The sequence below is a fragment of the Poromitra crassiceps genome (assembly GCF_964638095.1).
Source record: "Poromitra crassiceps genome assembly, chromosome: 1".
Lineage (NCBI taxonomy): Eukaryota > Metazoa > Chordata > Actinopteri > Beryciformes > Melamphaidae > Poromitra > Poromitra crassiceps.
Window position 1 is genome coordinate 52,204,827 of NC_139623.1, and position 20,190 is coordinate 52,225,016.

The following is a 20,190-nucleotide window of genomic DNA, read 5'->3' on the forward strand; positions in this document are numbered from 1 at the left end:
CACAAAAACAGTGCTCTGCAAATCACACACACACACACACACACACACACACACACACACACACACACACACACACACACACACACACACACACACACACACCTTCATGTGAAATGACACCTGTCTCTCTACCTGTCTAGTGGAGGATTCTCTGTCTCCTCTTCCCACCTCGGAGACTCCGCCCCCCAGAACCTCTCCCACCACAACACCCAGCACTCCCACAGGTAAGAGTGTGTGTGCGTACGTGCGTGTGTGTGTGTGTGTGTGTGTGTGTGTGTGTGTGTGTGTGCGCATACGTGTGTGTGTGTGTGTGTGTGTGTGTGTGTGGCCACTGCTGACTCAGCTGAATTAAAATTAAAATATGAAATGAAAAACACGTCAGCCTGCCTGGGGGAAGCAGTGACATCATCATTGAAATGGTAAAATGGATGCATTTATATAGCGCAAGGACACTTCGACATGCAGACTGGAGGAGCCGGGGATCGAGCCACCGACCTTCTGGTTGGTGGAAGACGCGCTCTACCTCCTGAGCCACAGCCGCCCCATTGACATCATAGAGAAGAAGCAGTGACATCATCACTGACATCATAGAGATATAACAGTAGAGGAGGCATTAGGCAAGAAGACCCATCCTACTCTTCCTCTGATTGGTTTAGGCTTGTTTAGGCATGCAAGGAGGATAGGGTAAAATATTGGGGTAAGCCAATCAGAGGCAGAGTAGGGCGGGTCTTGCCAACAAATGTGGTGCTTGCTATCCTAATGTTCCTAATGTATCCTAATTAGCTAATGTTAATAAGCCACCAGCCAAATTTGAACGATGATGAACGTCGCAAAGTATATAAATTTAGGTTTGACAGTCATGGCAAAAGTCATGAGAATCAATTCGATTTTAGAGTGTATTTTCTCCCGCGGACTGTGTGGGCGTGTCCCGTCTGCAGCAGGTCTCTCTCTCGGAGCAGACCTGCTGGAGGAGACCTCTCTCTCCAGAGAGAGAGAGAGAGAGAGAGAGAGAGAGAGAGAGAGAGTGAGAGTGTTGCTCGATGCATAGCACAGACAGAGAGGGTTTACAGAGAGGAAGAGATCTCTGCGCTGCGAATGCACAGCGCTACTGTGTGTGTGTGTGTGTGCGCGCGTGTGCGTGCATGCGTGTGTGTGATTCGATTAAATCTTATGACGTGATAAGATCATCCATTTTAGCACCGCGCGCTCCGCTCTCTTCAATGAGGAAATGGAAATCCAGACCTTGTAGAAAAGTGTCGATTTTTGGGGTTAGGGTTGAAAGTAATGTCAACTTACTTTCTGAGGCACACAATTACTCACAATTAAGACCCTAAATTTAATAGTTAGAAGGTTTTTGTGGATTTTGGTTTCCAGGGACTTTAAGTGTTACACTCTATCGATAAATGTTTTCCAATGACACAAGCTTGCCATATTCTAAGCTCTAAGCTTCTAACCAATCAGGTAAGCGGGCGTATTTTTACCAATTAGGTCCCATTTTCAGCCATATTTTTAATCTGTCACTCCGCCAGCAGAGGGTGCTGTCCCTTTGGAAACAATCGATTGTGGTCCCTGTTGCCAAGTGCACCAATCCAAAATCACTCAATGACTTCTAGGGCTGGCACGGATCAGAAAACCCACGGATCGGATCGCGTGACGGATTTTGAGCCACGGATCACGGATTTTTCGGATCAGCAAAAAAATATATATATCAGATTTTTTCTCTCAAAATTAGATTTTCGATTAGATTTTTTTAATACTATTATAATTCTCTAACCATTTGTTGCCCTGCACAGCTCAAAAAATATTTTTTTCTCATAAGTGACACAATGTATGCTTTTACTCTGAAGGCAAAACGACCCAACTTCCTGTTTTAGGTGGCACTGCTATGCCTAACTTCGTGGCTGTTGCTTGCACCAGTCACATGACACGGGTACAGACCTACAGACCAGACCAGGTCAGTCTGGAAATATAACGTTGATGCTACGTTAAGCTACTCAGTGGCCCCACGTGTTGTTTTGTTGTTATGTGTCCTAAGGCAACATTTCACCGTCCGGTGATAATGTGTTTGTGAAACGTGTGCGCGTGTGTGTGTGTGTGTGTGTGTGTGTGTGTGTGTGTGTGTGTGTGTGTTGTGGCTCTCGTTATCTTGTGCAGCCCGCAACACGCTGATCGCATTCCTGTGCTTTTTCAGAGGTGTTGAAATAAGTTTGTGTGACTCTGTCTTTAGGAGCCACTAGCCACAGCCTTCAGACATACTTTACAGCAGCGACAAGGGATGAGGAAGCTCAATTGTGCTTGCCATGATTATGCCTGTCTGTGTCTGGCTGCGCTGGGCGTTCTCATACACTAACATTAAACGTTAAATGAAACGAAGGGGGGGGGGGGGGGGGGTCCGCGGACTATTGATGTTCCGAACCGCGTTCCGAACCGTGGGGGCTGATCCGTACGGGTCACGGATTATCCGTGATCCGTGCCAGCCCTAATGACTTCCGGCCAGTGGCCCTAACCTCCCTGGTCATGAAACAGTTTGAGAGGCTAGTGAAGGATGAGCTAGTAACAAAAACTGACTCTCTGCTCGATCCACTTCAGTTTGCCTATCGTGCTAATAGAGGCGTGCAGGATGCTACAGCCACCTTACTGAACCTCATATTCAAGCATCTAGATGGCAGTAAGAATCACGTTAGACTGCTCTTTGCTGATTTCTCATCAGCATTTAACACCATCCAGCCGCACATTCTGGTCGAGAACCCGTTTTTCACCCGTTTTGACCAACAGCTTATTTTTATGACTTTGAGCCCAAGATTTGTCACCAAATACAGTGGTGAACAGTGTGTCTAATCCAGTGGCTCTCAAATGGGAGTCCATGGCACTTTGCCAGGGGGTCCGCGAAAAGTTTTCAGGAAAATAAAAATTAAAACTTTTGTTGTTGTTGTTGCAAAAGCTTCATGAATGAAATGAAAATGTTATGTTTAAATCTAAAATGGTTCATGGATTACATTCTAATCTAACAAACCTATCAATTTAACAGTCAAGCACGTAACTGTGGAAACATTATTATAAATTTAGTTTAGCCCAAAATCACAAATCAGAATGAGGAAGTCCCCGGTATATTTTCTATTTTGTAAGGGGTCCTTGGCTGAAAAACATTTGAGGACCTCTGGTCTAATCAACAGACCATGACTCACCAACACATGAAACATCTTAATACAAAATACACTGGAGGGGCTTTAAGGGTGTTTTGTGCAGCCGATTTGATTTGATGGAAGCCTTAACTACCGTACTCAGACTTTAAAGAAAACCTTAACTCAAGGTGTTTTGTGCAGCCGGCCCCAGACATTTGGATTGGGTCTAATATGTGTGATGTGTTCTCTCTCTCCCCAGCTCTGCCTGTCCCGTCACAGACCGTCTCCTCGGTGATGTCCCCCCCTCCCCCTCCCCCTCTCACCCCCCGCCTGCCCGCACCTCTGCTGGGCCCGCAGGCCACGCCCCTCAGCCAGAAGGCCCCGCCCCTCATCCTGACCCAGACGCCAAACGGGACCTTCCTCCTCCCGGCCGCCCCGGGTCCCGGCAGCAACCAGCCCGTCCTCCTCACCACCCAGGTACACAAAACCAACGCCCCTCTGCTCCTCCTCACCACCCAGGTACACAAAACCAACGCCCCTCTGCTGCCAGAGGGAAGGAGCAGGGTAGGGCTGCACGATATTGGAAAAAACTGACATTACAATTGCAATTGCGATATGAAAAAATACAGGGATTTTCACCAGATTACCAGAATAGCTCTATTTTAAAGAAAATAATCCTTCTAGAAGGATTGGGGGTGATTTTGTAGAGCAGTCCATCTCATTTTGGAGGGGAAATTAGGTATTTTAATAGAGTGTTTCTCAACCACTGGGCTGTGGCCCACTGGTAGGCCTCAGAGTGCAATCTATCAGGGTTCATACACTTTTTGACCAATGGATTTCCATGACTTCAAAACAAATTTCCAAGACCAAACATTTTGTGAATTCTCAGTGTGTACATGAACAAGGGCAAATTCGGCCCCAGACTACGTGCGGCGTGTGGCAACCGCGGGCGCAGGCATCCCTGGGTTGTGGCTAGATGGGGTCCAGACACGGACGGAGTGATGTGAAATTGTGGCAATTGTTATTATTCCATGTATGTGTTACTTCTTGTATAATGTCATGACGAAAGCAAAGATACAACAGGGTGACATAAAGGATACATCCCGCCAATATTCAAGTAGCCTCTAATAGAGTGTGTGTGTGTGTGTGTGTGTGTGTGTGTGTGTGTGTGTGTGTGTGTGAGTGTGAGAGAGAGAGAGAGTGAGTGAGAGTCTCCCCCTCCAATGATGATCACAGGTACCCAATATGTTGCATGCATTTCTGATCACCAATACCATTATTATTATTTTTAGGGCTTTATAGCATGAATGAGAGATGAATAGAGGGGGCAGCTATTATTGTTTTTGTAAAAATGGCAGCTTTCAAAGCATGCAATAATACAGTCCACAGCAACTAAGATAGGCTACTAAGAAGGACTACCCCTAAAACCGCCACGTTACACACATTAAACTGGGACAGAGAGATGACTAACATTACCAACAGGTAAGTTGGCCGCCCACAGTAAAAACTTCCTACTTTTCTTCCTCTCCTTTTCCGCATGACATACAGGGGCAGGAGGGAATGACGCACACAACATTTAACATGAATGAAATGAGGGTTAAAACATAACTCACCCAGCTGCCTTGTGTTACATGTCTAGCATGCCACTGTATTCATTATTTTTTACTTTGGTATTATTATATTCACCTTATGTTCCAACACAGGGGTCAGCCAGTTACTTCCTATTGTGTTTACACTTCCCGTGACAGTACAGTACTAGTGACCAGGTAAAAAAGACGGTGTTTTGAACAGGAAGTCATCACACAACTGGGTCAAGTGGGCGGGGCTACATAAGGTGAATAAAGCCGCTTTCAGACATGCCTTGGAACTCGGGAGTTATCTAGAGGGGACCCGGGTGGCGGTGTATCTATGAACACATTTTGGTGAGCTATGCGCGGACCCGCGACCCTCCTACGATCCGGCTCTGAGACAAGGCTCCTACCTAGTCACATGGGCGAATTGTTCCCCCTCCCTTCCAGAGCTCCGTGAAGTAGCCAGCTCAGTGAGTGGGATGAGGCGAGGGAGAGAGACAGAAAGCCAGCGTGACAGATTATTATTATATAAATATTCGATGTGAATGAGCGAGCGAAAAAAACATCATGCAGTTTCAGTTTTTCCAAATGAAGCTTGAACCTGCTCCGTGTGTCAGCCAACAGGCTACATGTTGCTGGATTGAAACGCTCATGGCTTTGATTATTTCATTTCTGCATAGCTTCGCACAGCACACACATTTAAAATAGAGCATTTTGGATGCGAGGGTCGTCCTGCTTCCCAGTATTGGACATCGCTAGGTAGGGTATCTGGATCTGGTTGTGTTCAGGCCTTTTACACAGCGTTTGTGAAGATTCACGTGCAGAACCGCAAATTCCAAGTAGCGTCAAGTCAGGCAGTATAAAACGGAAACTTCCGGGTACAACCTTCGCAATAATGGCAATTAAATAAAGTAAATGCACGTGTAATGTTTTTGTGTGTGTGTGATCCGAAAGATACAGAACAGAGATAAACTGGAAGAATATCGGCTCCCTTCGAAAAGTCCATTTTAACCCGCAGTGAGTCGACTGTTCTGATTTTTTGTAAGTAATACAACATGATAGCGTTTCATTGCGACTTTTCACAGGCTTTTCTCACTATTACCATTGTACAATGTAACATGCTGATCACTTGCTGAGTATAAAAGCATCTGCCCCAGCGCGAGGTCCGCACGTGACTCGCGGAGCTCCGCCTCGCGGAGCCTAGCTCGAGTATAAGGAGCCCTTTAGTGCTGGTTGGCATACCAGCTTCAGAGGTGCATTATCGCCACCAACTGGACTGCAGTCGCATTACAGTCATTTATGGGCTACACTTAAAAAAAAAAAAAAAAATTGTAAAATTCTATATACCGGTTTGATACCTTTTTTAGGGAACATCAAACCGGTTTCAAAATTTTCAAACCGACTCATGCCTAGCATGCAGTAATGTAGTGTATCAGACCCAGAGAAAGATCTGCAGCATGCAGTAACGTAGTGTATCAGACCCAGAGAGAGATCTGCAGCATGCAGTAACGTAGTGTATCAGACCAAGAGAGAGATCTGCAGCATGCAGTAATGTAGTGTATCAGACCCAGAGAGAGATCTGCAGCATGCAGTAACGTAGTGTATCAGACCAAGAGAGAGATCTGCAGCATGCAGTAACGTAGTGTATCAGACCCAGAGAGAGATCTGCAGCATGCAGTAACGTAGTGTATCAGACCCAGAGAGAGATCTGCAGCATGCAGTAACGTAGTGTATCAGACCCAGAGAGAGATCTGCAGCATGCAGTAACATAGTGTATCAGACCCAGAGAGAGATCTGCAGCATGCAGTAACATAGTGTATCAGACCCAGAGAGAGATCTGCAGCATGCAGTAACGTAGTGTATCAGACCCAGAGAGAGATCTGCAGCATGCAGTAACGTAGTGTATCAGACCCAGAGAGAGATCTGCAGCATGCAGTAACTTGAGTGCCTTTTAAACATGAAATCTGGATCATGTCAGGCTAGAGAGAGCAGGATATTTTCAGGTTTTGCCTTTCTAAACATGAGGGGTCTTTGTTAAGAAACAACTGGATATGAGCCGTTTTTTCTGCCAGTGGGCGGGGCGGGGCGGGGGGGGGGGGGGGGGGGGGGCGGCGGCGCGGTAGCATGTATCGAAAACAAGAAATGTGATAGGAAATAGCTTTAGCGAACTTGTAACCAAACCAAACTTGTAACCAAACTGTTAAAACATGCCGTTTTAACAGTCCATTCCGACAACGAGGGGTGGCATTGTGCCAAAAATGAGGCAGTCAAAATAGTGGTCGCACCGTCGTCAATCACTGTGGGTGATTTATTTTACAAGTGGCATTCAAGTCATATCTGACTAGTTTTAAATGTATTTCTCCCCACAAAAGTTTGATAGCCTATCAGTCAGTCAGCTCCTATCCACTCCGCAGTGTGGATGCACAGTCACACAACACTGCCTGCCTCAAATGGCTGCCTCACACAATAGAATTGGCTGCATCACGTTAGCGACAAATCTGGAGACTTCAAAAAACATGCCGTTTTAACAGAGTCCATTCGACAACGAGGGGTGGCAATGTGCCAAAAATGTTTCCTGGGCACTTCCGGTTTGCTTCCGGACTCGGCCGCGATATGTCTGTCTCTTCCGGAATACAGAGAAGTAACGTACTAGCGTAGTAGCCGTAGCGACCGCCGAAAAAATGCAAACTTGGATCATTCTCCGAGTCTCCTGTCTAACGAAAGAGTGTCTATCCCACACCTGTTGACAGTGGACACATGGGAAGATAATATGTGTAAATGGCCGAACGTAACTACAGGCAGGATTATAGCGTATTTTGAGGAATCAATGGCGGTGGACGGCAATGCGAGGAACAATCTCAAAAGCTCTGAAGCATACCAATATCTCCACAGCAACAAAGTAGGTTGGGTATGTTGTAACGCTATGTATTTCATCAAATTACCCACAGTCAGGCTATCTCCCGTTGTGAATGAATATTACGGCTATTATTCCAGTCATTAAGTCATTATCATTAAGAGGCCGATTTCGCAGCAAGAATATTTAATTGGTCGGCACGTCGTTCTCGGTAAGGACGCTTTCGTTATTGAAACAGACAACATGCATGCATGCTGTAGCCTATCTGCATTTGCAGACACTCATGAACCCATATCTTCTGGACATTGCCTTGATGAAAAAACAACGTAGCGTTAGCTAAAAGTAATACGTGTGACAGTGTCAGTGCAGACAGCGCACAACTACGCACCTTAATCTCTCCCACTCCACACCTGGCACCTGCGGCAGCTCTCCTGCACTCGTTCTCGGCTCCCATGTGGCTTTATTTGTGGTAAGCATTTTGATTAATCTCCTCATCATACGAGCGTCGGGCAACAAGCGCGAGCCATTGATTGATTGATTGATTCGCCCGACTAGGGAAAAAGGCTTTTTACCTCCGCTAAATTGACAGCCAACGTCGGGTCTCTTTTGCTTTTGACGGCGGCAGGCACGCTTCTGTTTCTTTCCTGCCGTCTTGCTGGCCTCGGCTGAAGTAGGCTACTTGTTGCATGATCTCGATTAAAAAAAGGACTGGCCTAGCAAGGGATGTCTGTTTTGACATTTCGGTTTCTTCCTCTGTGTTTCCTCACAGCGGGTCCAGCGCTGGCGGGACTGATGCTGCTTGTTGTGAGGCTTTTAAACGGCGCTCTACAGTAAAGAAAGCATCTGCTATATTTTTCTTTTTCACCAACACTCAACATACAGGGGGCGGAAAAAATATGATGTAATAAGTCTCTATTTAAGTCGTAGCTTATTGGCAACATCACTTAGGCTGCTGTGGACGCAATGTGGACTTAACCGGAAGCCGGGGACATATAAGGCTGCTATGGCACCGCCCTAGGCCAGCGCGGGGAAACTTGTCTATAGTATCAGCTGAAAAAATCTATAAATCCCCCCAAAATCTATAAATCCCCCCTATCTGAACAACCTAAGGGGGGAATTCCCCCCGTGTTTGCCAAGTGAATTCTAGGCCCTGTATTGATTAGCCTACCTGCTCTACTTCATTAATGTTTTATCAACAAGTGCTGTTTTTTCAGTACAGTATTTTGCACTGGCCCACACACCCTACAAATATTAACTCATTGAGTGCCAGCCACTTTTGGAAAACGGATGCTCCCAGTGCCAGAGTTTCAGAGCGTTTTCAGTGATTTCTCGAGGCCCACAGAATGTTGTGTGATATTACTATGTAAACACCGAACACGCCCAAAGAACGATGAGACTCTCTTCTATCATCAGCAAAAAAAAGTTTATTGATATCATTTTCCGTTCTTTAGTTATGAGCCAGAGAAGATAGGTTGATTTAACCAAAAACAGACGTTTCAAATTAGAAGCTGAGATAATCAGCCTTTTGTGAAATGAAGCATTTCAAGCACATGACTGACTCTGAAGCTAATATTTTCTGATGTAGTGACACCTCAAAAATAATTTCCTTCAATAAAACAGTGAAAACAAAGGAATTTTGTTTGACAAAATAATATTTTTTAGCTGCAACCAGCAGCGCTGGCCCCTGCGTGCGCTGCTGGTTGCAGCTTCTTGCTGGTCTTGATTTACTGCTGGTGGGCATCAGATATTCTAGCTTGTGTTTGCCAATCCTGTCCTGCTGTCTGGGTCTGTCTGGGTCGGTGTCGTATGCTGCCCTGCATGCCCCACCCCGCTCAACTGCAAACCCCACCTCCGTGGGAGTGTCTCTGGTGGCTCTCTGCTGCGTTTGCTCTGCACTGAAAAGTGCGCTACATCCAGCTTTTTTACAGCGTTCCGCGTGTATTTGTCACCGGCTCCCATCGCTTCCAGTTGAGAATAATAACAACTCCACAACTAATCATGCGCATGGGCTATCGCAGCGGAGACGGAGGGGCTCAATTGTGGCAGCAGATTGGCTGCTGTTCACAGGCACAGCTAACGTTATGCTTCATGCATATCAATGCATACCGATGCGATTTCCGTTTCCCCATGACTTCTTCTCTGTTTTTTCCTCGGCTTTCTCTAATCTGGAGAGCACTGTCGCCACCTAATGGGTCCGTAAAATAGCTTTTACACATTCAACATCCACCATACTTTCACAGGAGATGGATCAGGCTTTGATCCACGTCCCACCGTCAAAAAACGCAATTGACGACAATCGTCGTCATTGGCACTCTACGTTAGTATTTGAATTGACGACGATTGTTGTCATTGGCACTCAATGAGTTAAGATTTAGAGTCACTTGTCTCTTGAGTAATTTATTAACCAGGTACTTTTTCACTTTTACTTGAGTAGTTTTTTATTGGAGTAAGCTACGCTGGCCGTGAAGTGCAAATCACGACATAAGGAAAACAAATTGCAAATCAAATTTACAATAGAGAAAACACAACAAATTGTAAATCACAACCACAAAGCAGAAAACATGACAGTAAAGGTCCTTACACATCAAGAGCGATGCGAATATACGGCACGAAATTGCGATGCGAGTTTTGACCCACCTGTCAATCACAGCAACAGATGTGTACACGTCGGAAGCGAATTTCTGAAAAATCGACCGCGGTTCGAAAAAATAAACGCCGCAATAACGCTCAGCGAAACTTCGCCGTTGATATGCACGGTTGCATTGACTGATATAGGTTCGGAAAATATTATTGACGTGCGAATTAATCGCACGGAAAAAACGCTCCTGATGTGTAAGGACCTTAACTTCTACTGGAGAAGCTACCCCAGCTCAACCTTTGAAAGTGTTTTCGTATTTGTTGTGTTTTTTATTTTATTTTATTTGTTGTGTTTTCCTATTTGTCATCACTTGCACTCAGGGCCCGAAATTAACTTTTTGACCCACCGGCCAGTGGCGGGTAGATGGAAAAAATCTACCCGCCAAGCATATTTCTTACCGGCCAAAAAGAAAACGCATTTTTGTGTCACATACTGTATATCCATATATATACATTTTTTTCCAGTACATTTCAAGTAGATAAGGTATTACGTTGAAGAATAAACACTTAAATAAGAGGCCAGAGTAAAATTTGAAGCAAATTATTTGAATATATTGATTGATGATTAATTAATCAATACATGTCAAGTCAATCTTATCAATACATGTCAAGTCAATCTTGAGCTTAAATTGTTGTAAAAAATGGGGCTGGTTGTTGTCGGTTCTTTTCGTTATTTTTAACACATTCACTGCTAGCCGTTTTTTCAATACTGTAGGTAGCTTCTGCCAAGGTTTTTTTTTTAGGATTCTGGCTCATCTTTCAAGAGCCGAGGATTATTTTCTGTTAGGATTTTGTGAACACAAAATATCTCAAAAGAACTAATAGAATGTGTGCTTTCTCTGTCTAAAAGAGTTAGTTTGTAGAGTTAGTAGTTATGTAGGTATTAGCAGTTGAATACAGCATGGTTTCAGCGTCTGAAAATTTAAGCTGAGATAAATGGCTTTTTGTGAAATTTGATAGAACAGTCACTTTAACCATTTATTTTTGGCGTAAGACGTCAGACATCTAAACAATAGTTTTGAACAGTAATTTCCTCCATAGCAGCAGGAAACCCCCCTCTCCTTCAAACTCCTCCCTCCGTGTGTGTTCTCCTCCCTCTGTGGCTGCAGCGGTACAAGCGAGGCTAGGCCTGTCTGTGCTGCCTGGCTGCTGGCGGCTTACCCAGGCTAGCTGGCGGCCGCTCTTTGGGCGAGTCTGCATGGGGCTCGTTCGTTTCGGTTGTGAGCTCAGCTGGAATGAAGCTGCGTGCGATTGTGGGCTTTCTGCCGGTGTTTCAAAGTGTGTTGCACCCATAATCTATTATGCAAATTTGCAATCCCCCACCGCCAGCTCCCAGCGCGAAAGCGAAAGCATTTTCGCCAATCCATTTTACAGTATGAGAATGGTTTCCTCGCGCGTTCCCCTGCAGTTTTGGCTCGGCTTTTTCTAGTCTGGAGAGCACTGTCGCCACTTAGTGGGTCGGTGGAATGGGTTGTACACGTTCGGTGGCTCTCATATTTTTATAGGAGATGTAAAAGGGTTAGATCAACGTCCCACCGTCAATTTTTTTTTTTTTTTTTTTGACGAGTTGACTCGCCATTGGCAGTCAACCGTTGGTTTCTGCTTGACGAGTTGACTCGCCAATGGCAGTGAACGTGTTAAGGGGAGAAAGAAAAAAAAGTTGCAAAATCTTAATGGGTGCGTTTTTATTATTAATTTAAATAGCAACCAATACCAACATTCAGCTAGGGAAAGCATAAATAAAGCACGACAGTATCTGTCTGCTGCACTTGCCCCCAAATCACTAAATATCCCCCCTGCTCTGGAAATAACATTTCTTTAGGACAACTGAGAGACGATGCTCTGTTGATTTATTTCAGACTGGGTTTTTGATGATTAACACACCCAAACAGCTGGATAATGTTTACTACTTTCGTCTTAATCATCCATGTTCACTTAGTCCTACCTGATGACGAGGTGGGTCCGTTTATCATGGGTAACCACAACCGGGTCATTATTGACAGATGAAGTCGTGTGAGCTAGCTTGTCGAAAACTGTGCATTTCTCCGTTTGTACCTATTTGATGCACTTTAGTGTTTAGACAAATTGCTCGTGTTTCCACCGTTGCTAGTGAATGATTTATCGCACTTATGACAACATGAATTGTCAGCATCAACTCGAGTGAAGTACAACCAGACTTTTGATCTCTCCGTTCTTTCCGTGTTGCGGTCTCTGTTCTCCTCGGCTCAGCTGCCTTCCCTTCAGTGTGTGCATGTGTGTGTGCTGCCAGCACCGCCCCCTCCTCAGTCAGTGTGTCGGCGCCTCGCTGGCAGCTGCCTCTCTCGTCTGATGAGAGACAGAGAAAGCAACGCGGAAAAGAGGATCTGGATCTCATTTCTTGTTCGGAAATTGCAAAAATCACATCACAGGCATGTCTTATGGAGTTGGTGCGATACATTGGGCAAAACAACGTTTATGTAGCAAATAAATAGCAAATCTATTTTCTTAATTTCTCCAGTACCGATAAGAGAACCGTTAACGTGAAAGCTTATTGATCCTCCGGTATCTCGAAATCCGGCCCCGGGGCCCGTTTGGTACCGGGTCTCGGTACCCATCCTTAATCATACGAGTGTCGGTAACAAGTGCGAGCGATTAATTCATTGATTGATTCGCCCAACGTAGCCTGTCAATTTACCTCCGCTAAATTGACGACTGCATTTCATTCCAGAGTCACGTTTGATAGCCTATACGGGAGAGCCAGAATGGAACAGCCTCAGGAAGCACTCATGTTAGCCGGCTACACACACTTTTAATATTACATGACGACTATTTTGGGACCCGCCACGTGGCGGACAGACGCCAAACTTAAAATCTGCCCGCCATTGGCGGGTGGCGGGCTCTAATTTCGGGCCCTGCTTGCACTTCACGGCCACCTTAGTAATTTCATACTTTTATTGAGTATAGATGTTCAGTACTCTATCCAGTGCCTGGTTCTGTGGTGTAATGTCCTATTGTGTGATGTCATGGTTCTCAGGGTTTCCAGACGATGATGATGTTGAACCTGCAGCCCGGCCAGACCGTCCAGCCACTCACCCTCATCCAGCGTAAGCTTCCACGTTCCCTCCCTATTAGTTCATGCCATGGCAATCAGTTAATCTTCCTGGGGTCCACACCTGACATATTGTACATTTACATGAAAAACTTCAAATTACATTAATATACCTCAAATGACATCAATATACTGTATACTATATATATAAAATATAAGATATAATCAGGGGTGCAAACTTGTCACCTTTCGGCGAAATCCAAAATAGGTCATTTGTGTGATTCGTGTAGATCCGCTGAGTTTTTGAAATTGGGGTGGGGGTGGGGAGGGGCCGGGCGCTGACTTTTGAGTTGTGAAAAACAGATTCACGCTGATCACGCATCACTGTGTGTGCCAAACAAATTCCACCAGCCTGGCTGTGTGGTCATTAAATAATCTAATCTAATCTAACCACAGCGCGCTGTCAATCTCTCCCCCCTGCATCATGCACGCAGAAAGGCAGGGAAATACCAAAAGAAAATGTTTGCAATGGCTACTGTGTGCTTTATACTTGCGCAGAATCGTTTCAGTTTGAAAATATCCGACTGGAAGTCGTATTGTTATTATCCCTAACTAACACAGGAGTGTCTGCTTCGTTAGCTGGTTTAGCTCGCTGGGATGACCAGACGGACCAGACTCCAAAACAGATGGAATTAAAATGTGTCAGACAATGGTTTTGTATGCAGGAGACAAGGCTACAGCTGCAGCAGACAGTAGTTCTGGCTAATGCTAGCTGGATGGTATGACAATGACATCCTAATGTTAGTTAAAGGAGAATTTCCGTTTTTTACACCACGGTCCTCATTTCCAGCTTAAAATATGATGTTTTACTCACCCAAATACGTTTGGCTTCATTCAGATGCCCACGGAAGATTTTGAGCTCGGAGTAGTATCCTCAAACAGGCTATATTGGGAGCATACGGGGCAAGGTGCTTACGCTCTGTAAATGTCACTTTTTCGGTCACATCGCGGTTCGTTATGGTTGTAAATATAATTATGAGAACATTAAATAGATATCTAACTAACCGTCCTCTGCTCCCGAGTGCCGACAGCCCGCTATATTTGCTGTCCGGGTGCCCCGGATGTGCTTGGGAAGATGCAGTGAGAAGCGCTTCTGTTTGGTTACAGTAGCAAAAGAGAAACCACAGAAGAAGTACATAAGCACTGTAAGCCCATCCGGGGCAGATCAGAGTTGACTCGCTCTCTGTTGTGTTGTTGTTAGCTTAGCTTTTAGCTTGGCATTATTATAGATATCTGATGTAAAGATTATGGACGTTTCAATTCCATTACCGCTCGTGTGGAATCATGCCACATATCGACAACAACAGCAGCAGGAGATGTTATGTGATGGACACCCGGACAGCAAACGGAGTGGGCTGTCGGGACTCCCAGCAGAGGATGGTTTAGTTAGATATCGATTTCATGTTCTCATAATTATATTTACAACCATAACGAACCGCGATGTGACCGAAAAAGTGACATTTACAGAGCGTAAGCAGCTTGCCCCGTATGCTCTCGTTATAGCCTGTTTGAGGATGATACTACAAGCTCAAAATCTTCCGTGGGCATCCGAATGAAGCCAAACATATTTCGGTGAGTAAAACATCATATTTTAAGCTGGAAATGAGGACCGTGGTGTAAAAAACCGAAATTCTCCTTTAACTCATTCATGGCCAGTTTAGGACTGCCAATATTTAGCTCAGGCCAAAGATTTTCATAATTGTTGGTCATCTTTCAAGACCCACAGTAAATTATCTATTAGCACCAAAGTGATTTGCAATACCTCAAAATGAAGATGTACGTCTCTGGGTTCACCAGAAAAAAAAAGTGAGCTTTTAGCATGTTCTGTACTCTGCCATTTATATACACCCTGTTTTCACCAAAAAGGTCTCTCTGAGAAGAGAAATTGGAGAAAAAGGCATTTTTGTAAAGGACACAATCTCAGGCAGAACTCGCTCTCAATTCTTTTATTTTGAACTGTATTGACATCAGACATGTAAATACTATTCGTTATGACACAAATGACAAAAAAAAAATATATATATATATATATATATATATATATATATATATATATATATATATACATGAAGTGCTTTTTTTACAATACAGTTTACTCAGTGTGAGTGTGAATGTGTGTGTGTGCACGGGGCCCATGTGTGTCTCTTTACATTACATTACATTTCGTCATTTAGCAGACACTTTTATCCAAAGCGACTTACAATGTCACATTCTGTCAACATTAGTGGAATCAACTGTGGAGGGGGGGGGGGGGGGGTGAAGAAGGGGGGGAAGATGCTAGATGGGGGGAGGGGGTTTGGGGTGGAGAAGGGGGGGGAAGATGCTACATCACAAGGGTTAGTTCAGGAGGGACTCAAGTGGAGCTTGAAAAGGTGAGTTTTTTTTTCCAAAGGTGGACTCACTGAAAACTAAAGTAAAAAGTTGAAAAAAGAAAAGAAAAGGAGTTTTCAATCTTCGGCGAAAGATGGGCAGGGATTCGGCCGTCCTGACCTCATTCTGAGATGTGGGCTCACTGGGTTGTGCAACAATCGGCTCCTCATCTGAAATAAAAGCAACATATCCTCAGTAAACTATTTAATCACATTTAGTACAGAGACAGTGTAGTGTACTAGTGTCTCAGTAAACTATACGATCATAGAATGCAGAGAGACAGTGTAGTCTCACACACACACACACACACACACACACACACACACACACACACACACACACACACACACACACACACACACACACACAGATGACATCATTACTGGGACTTTGTGTCAGTGTGATGACATCATCACTGGGACTTTGTGCGTGAAGCTGGTACTGGTACTGGTACTGTCTGTACAATATGCATATATATCAACAACAAAATTACTCCTTACCGCGAGATCATCAGGGTCCTGTCGCATTGGAGTCCAGTCTTCCTCGCCCTCGACATGGACAATTGGCGACGGTGTGACCATCTCCTCTTCAGATGACTGGGAGCTTTGTGATGGCTGAGAGTCAAAGTACACCACAGCACGGGAAAGTGGCTGTGCTGCTTGGCTCTGTGTGAAAGCAATTTCTGTGGCGAGGCTGCCAAGCTTTACGGGCTTCCCGAACTACAATTTTGCGTGATCTGTGTTTGAAAGAGCCTATAGTCACTTTCAATGTAATCCCGGCGGGTCTTTGCACGGCGCAAATGCGCTCTGGAAAATGGCTCCTCCTGGGAAATCCTGTCTGTTGCTGTGTTGTCCTCGTTCTCCTCCTCCTCAGAAAGTTGTGACTCCGTCTCGTCTCGTTCGGGCTGGGACACAGGAACGGGGTCTGGCTTGGGTTTGGGACCAGGCGCTGGAACCGGATCGATCATGTTGGTCACGGGTTTGACTACCGCGAACAACTCATCCAGCGTTCGCTGCCCTGCAGCAAGGCGACCAGCTCGGGCAGCGCGCCGAGGGGCGTTTCAATGGCGTTTCTCCTACTCTGCAACAAAGCAGCATTTCTCCGTTTTCTGTTATTTCCTCCTCCCCCATTTCAAAACAACAGCTGCGGTAGTTGTTTGATCACGTGTTGTCGGCTTGCCTTTGAGGCCAGGGACCTGATACCATGTCACAGGCTGGGGAAGTCTTTGAACTACTCTAAGCACGAATAAAAACAAAAACACGTCAAACACGTATTTGGCTGGGAGGCAAACTCCTGATAAGACGTTAAAGACGTATATGGCCAGGAATGAGTTAACGTGTAATGTTAGCGTTAGCTAGCATCCCGCTAACTAAGACTATCAAGCAGATTCTGTTACCTTAACCAACATGGAATTCAAGATCGCTAAAATGTGTTGACAATCTGGCTATGCTGTCTGTTAGCTAATGTTAAACCATCTAAGAGCAGGTTTGGGTTTGGCTATATGGTTTCAACTTAAACAGAGCAGCAGAGCAACGTTAGCTGTGTGGATACCCAACACCCAGGATCTCCTCAGTGATTTTCACTTTTAAAGCATTTAGTACACTGTATGTCACAATCAGTAACATGAACGTTTAGAATCACGACCTGTCAATTCAAGGACATTTCCCACCACATCAGCATTACATAATGTTCTGCAAACAACAGATGACTAAATAAATGGTTAATGATAATTTAATTTGCAACAATAGCCAGTGAGCAGCATTGAGTCATTCTGGCAAGAAATTCATTGTGCATCATGAGAATACTGTACTTTAATTGAATTAAACTAAATTGTAATGTACCAGAGATTAATCAAATTGTATCGAATAGGCTACGTGCTATATCGTTCTGTACTATTTTATTGTGCCCTTAAAATTCTTCATGTGCTCCTAACTTTTTCAACTTAGGAGCATAACATGTTAACTTAGTCTGGAGCCCTGTATATGCATAAAGAGTTGACTGCATACCCAGCTACAGTATGGAACAGTAGAAAAGTTAGTCTGGAACCCTGGTTTGCGCTTTAATAATACTGTGAAATAAGCTAAGTAATAAGTATTAAAAATAGTAATACAATATAAATAGTCATACAATATAACGACTCAGTGTAGGATATATATATATATATATATATATATATATATATATATATCACAGGAGGTTTTTCTAGTGAGGGAGAGGAGGATGGTCCTCCACTTTTTTAGAAGAGAATGAGGATTTTTTATTATAATATATTTTTTTAATAAAATATCAATCAAATGTGTTTTTTCTGATGTGCGGATGCTCCTTTTTTCATTCATTATATTCTTAAAATGCTTCAACAACAGTGACACCTGTAGGGCACTGATGGAAAGGAGAGCGCTATGCAGACAGGAGTCTGACCCGGCCCTCAGCGGTACAATACAAAAACATTACCCCTGAGGGCGTTTATTTCTTTGGTAATTTATCTAATGCAAATATATGATTGGTTGAAAAACACTAGGAATTCACAGGGAACAGTGAAATTATGTGTTTTTCAAACAATCATATTTAGCTGAAGCCTAAACCGCCCTTACCAATCAATACCAATCAATTAATTTATTCAACCAAATTGGTTGTTGATTGGATAGATCAGTAAGATTGACATTGTATTGTCCAATGATGAATGAGTCAAACTCTCAACGCTGAATCCAGCTCCACTATAGGAAGTGAATGATGATGACATCAAAATTCCACTTTGCTGTGATGACCTGACAGTAATAGATATAGTTACACGACAGTAACAGCATATTATATTCCCCTTCTTATTTTTATTTTTATTTGATCAAGCAGTAAGTTAGCTCACAAGCCAGGCAGTCGTTACATTATATTAGTGAGCCAACACGAGTTTAGATCTGCGGGCGGCCACATACCGCGGCCGCCCGCAGATTTCAGTCTCCGCAAACATTGGGATAGTTATCCGGGCCTTCTAGTAAATTCGGCGTGCAAATGGTCCACCAAGCAGCGCTATTTTTTTCGTATTAATATGTTTCATGCTACATAGCCTGTCAAAATGCAAATCAAAACGGCGACCTTAAACTCCCACATTTTTAAACTGAATTTGGCTGGTACATCTACGGCTGACGGCGAGCTCATTTTTAAAGCTAGAGTGATGGTCATACCATATGAAAGTAGAAGAAATAAGCAATCGATTGGGACCAAGCATGTCAACCTAGCATGTTGGGAAGGGGGGTAAATAACGCTTCAAAGCGGATGAATTTGTCGTAACTTTCCCCTCCATGCAATTGAATGTAACTAAACTACTATGTTGGTATTAAAGTGGAGTCTATACGACAGCTACTGTCACCAGTACAGTAGTGGAGTGGTTTTCATTTATTTATTCATCAAACCTTTTACTGACAAACTAACTGTAAATGGCTTATTTTATTTTGAGGTGCATTGCATTGCATTGCTCAACCAGAAATTATTCCCAGATCAACTCTGTTTCTCCTGGGCCTAAAATGCACCAGATGACACTTTAACTCATTGAGTGCCAAGGACGAGTATGTTCGTCAATTGCGTTTTTTGACGGTGGGACGTGGATCAAAGCCTCAGGCATCTCCTGTACAAATATTGTAGCTATTGAAGGTGTATAACCTATTTTACGGACTCATTAGGTGGCGACAGTGCTCTCCAGATTAGAGAAAGGTCCAGAAAACAGCAGGAAAAAGCCCCGTGATGAAAGAGAAACCGCTCATGCTGCAGCCAGAGCCATATAGATAGCTCTGTCTGCAGCTGACGTTGGCTGCGAACAGCAGTCAATCCGCGCCCACAACTGAGCCCCTCTGCCTCTGTCTGTCTGTCTGCATAGTTTCTCCACACGATTAGCCGCCAGAAAGGCAGCACCCGACGCCGAAGGGCCAAACCTTTCCCTGCAGTCCGGTTTGGCATTTCCGTGTCGCGCTGGGAGCCGGCGCACAAAAACGGAGCGCTCCGAAAATAGACTGGGTGCGTGTTAGGCTGTGTGTTAGTGTGGGGAGGAGTTTGCAGCTGAGGGGGGGAGAGGGGGGTGGGGCACGCAGGGCACCACACAACTACACCACGTCACTACATCAGAAAATATTAGCTTCAGACTCAGTGAATGTGCTTGAAATGCTTTATTTCACAAAAGGCGGAATAACTCAGCTTCTAATTTGAAACGTGTCTTTTTGCTCAAAACAACCTATCTTCTCCGGCTCATAACTAAAGAACGGAAAATGGTATCAATAAACTTTTTTTTGCAGATGATAGAAGAGAGTCTCATCGTTCTTTGTGCGTGTTCGGTGTTTACATAGTAATATCACACAATATTCTGTGGGCCTCGAGAAATCACTGAAAACGCTCTGAAACTCTGGCACTGGGAGCGTCCGTTCTCCAAAAGTGGCTGGCACTCAATGAGTTAAGAACCCCAGCAAAAAGGGGGGATAATCTATCACTATAATTAATTAATTAATAATTTCACTATAATTCCATCCATAAGTAACACAATCTAAGATAGTGTAGAAGTGAGTAACT

At 44.3% G+C, this 20,190-nt stretch overlaps 1 protein-coding gene across 2 annotated transcripts in view; it reads left to right on the plus strand.

The window, feature by feature from the left end:
• Positions 1 to 5,660: 5,660 nt before the first annotated feature.
• Positions 5,661 to 20,190, plus strand: part of pogzb (pogo transposable element derived with ZNF domain b) — a 138,454-nt gene continuing 123,924 nt past the window's right edge. For both annotated transcript variants that reach the window (XM_083645397.1, XM_083645398.1), the window contains exons 1-2: positions 5,661 to 5,734; positions 13,198 to 13,267. In XM_083645397.1, the coding sequence (XP_083501523.1) occupies positions 13,210 to 13,267 (58 nt within the window). In that variant the 5' untranslated portion in view covers positions 5,661 to 5,734; positions 13,198 to 13,209. The remainder of the gene's footprint in view (positions 5,735 to 13,197; positions 13,268 to 20,190) is intronic.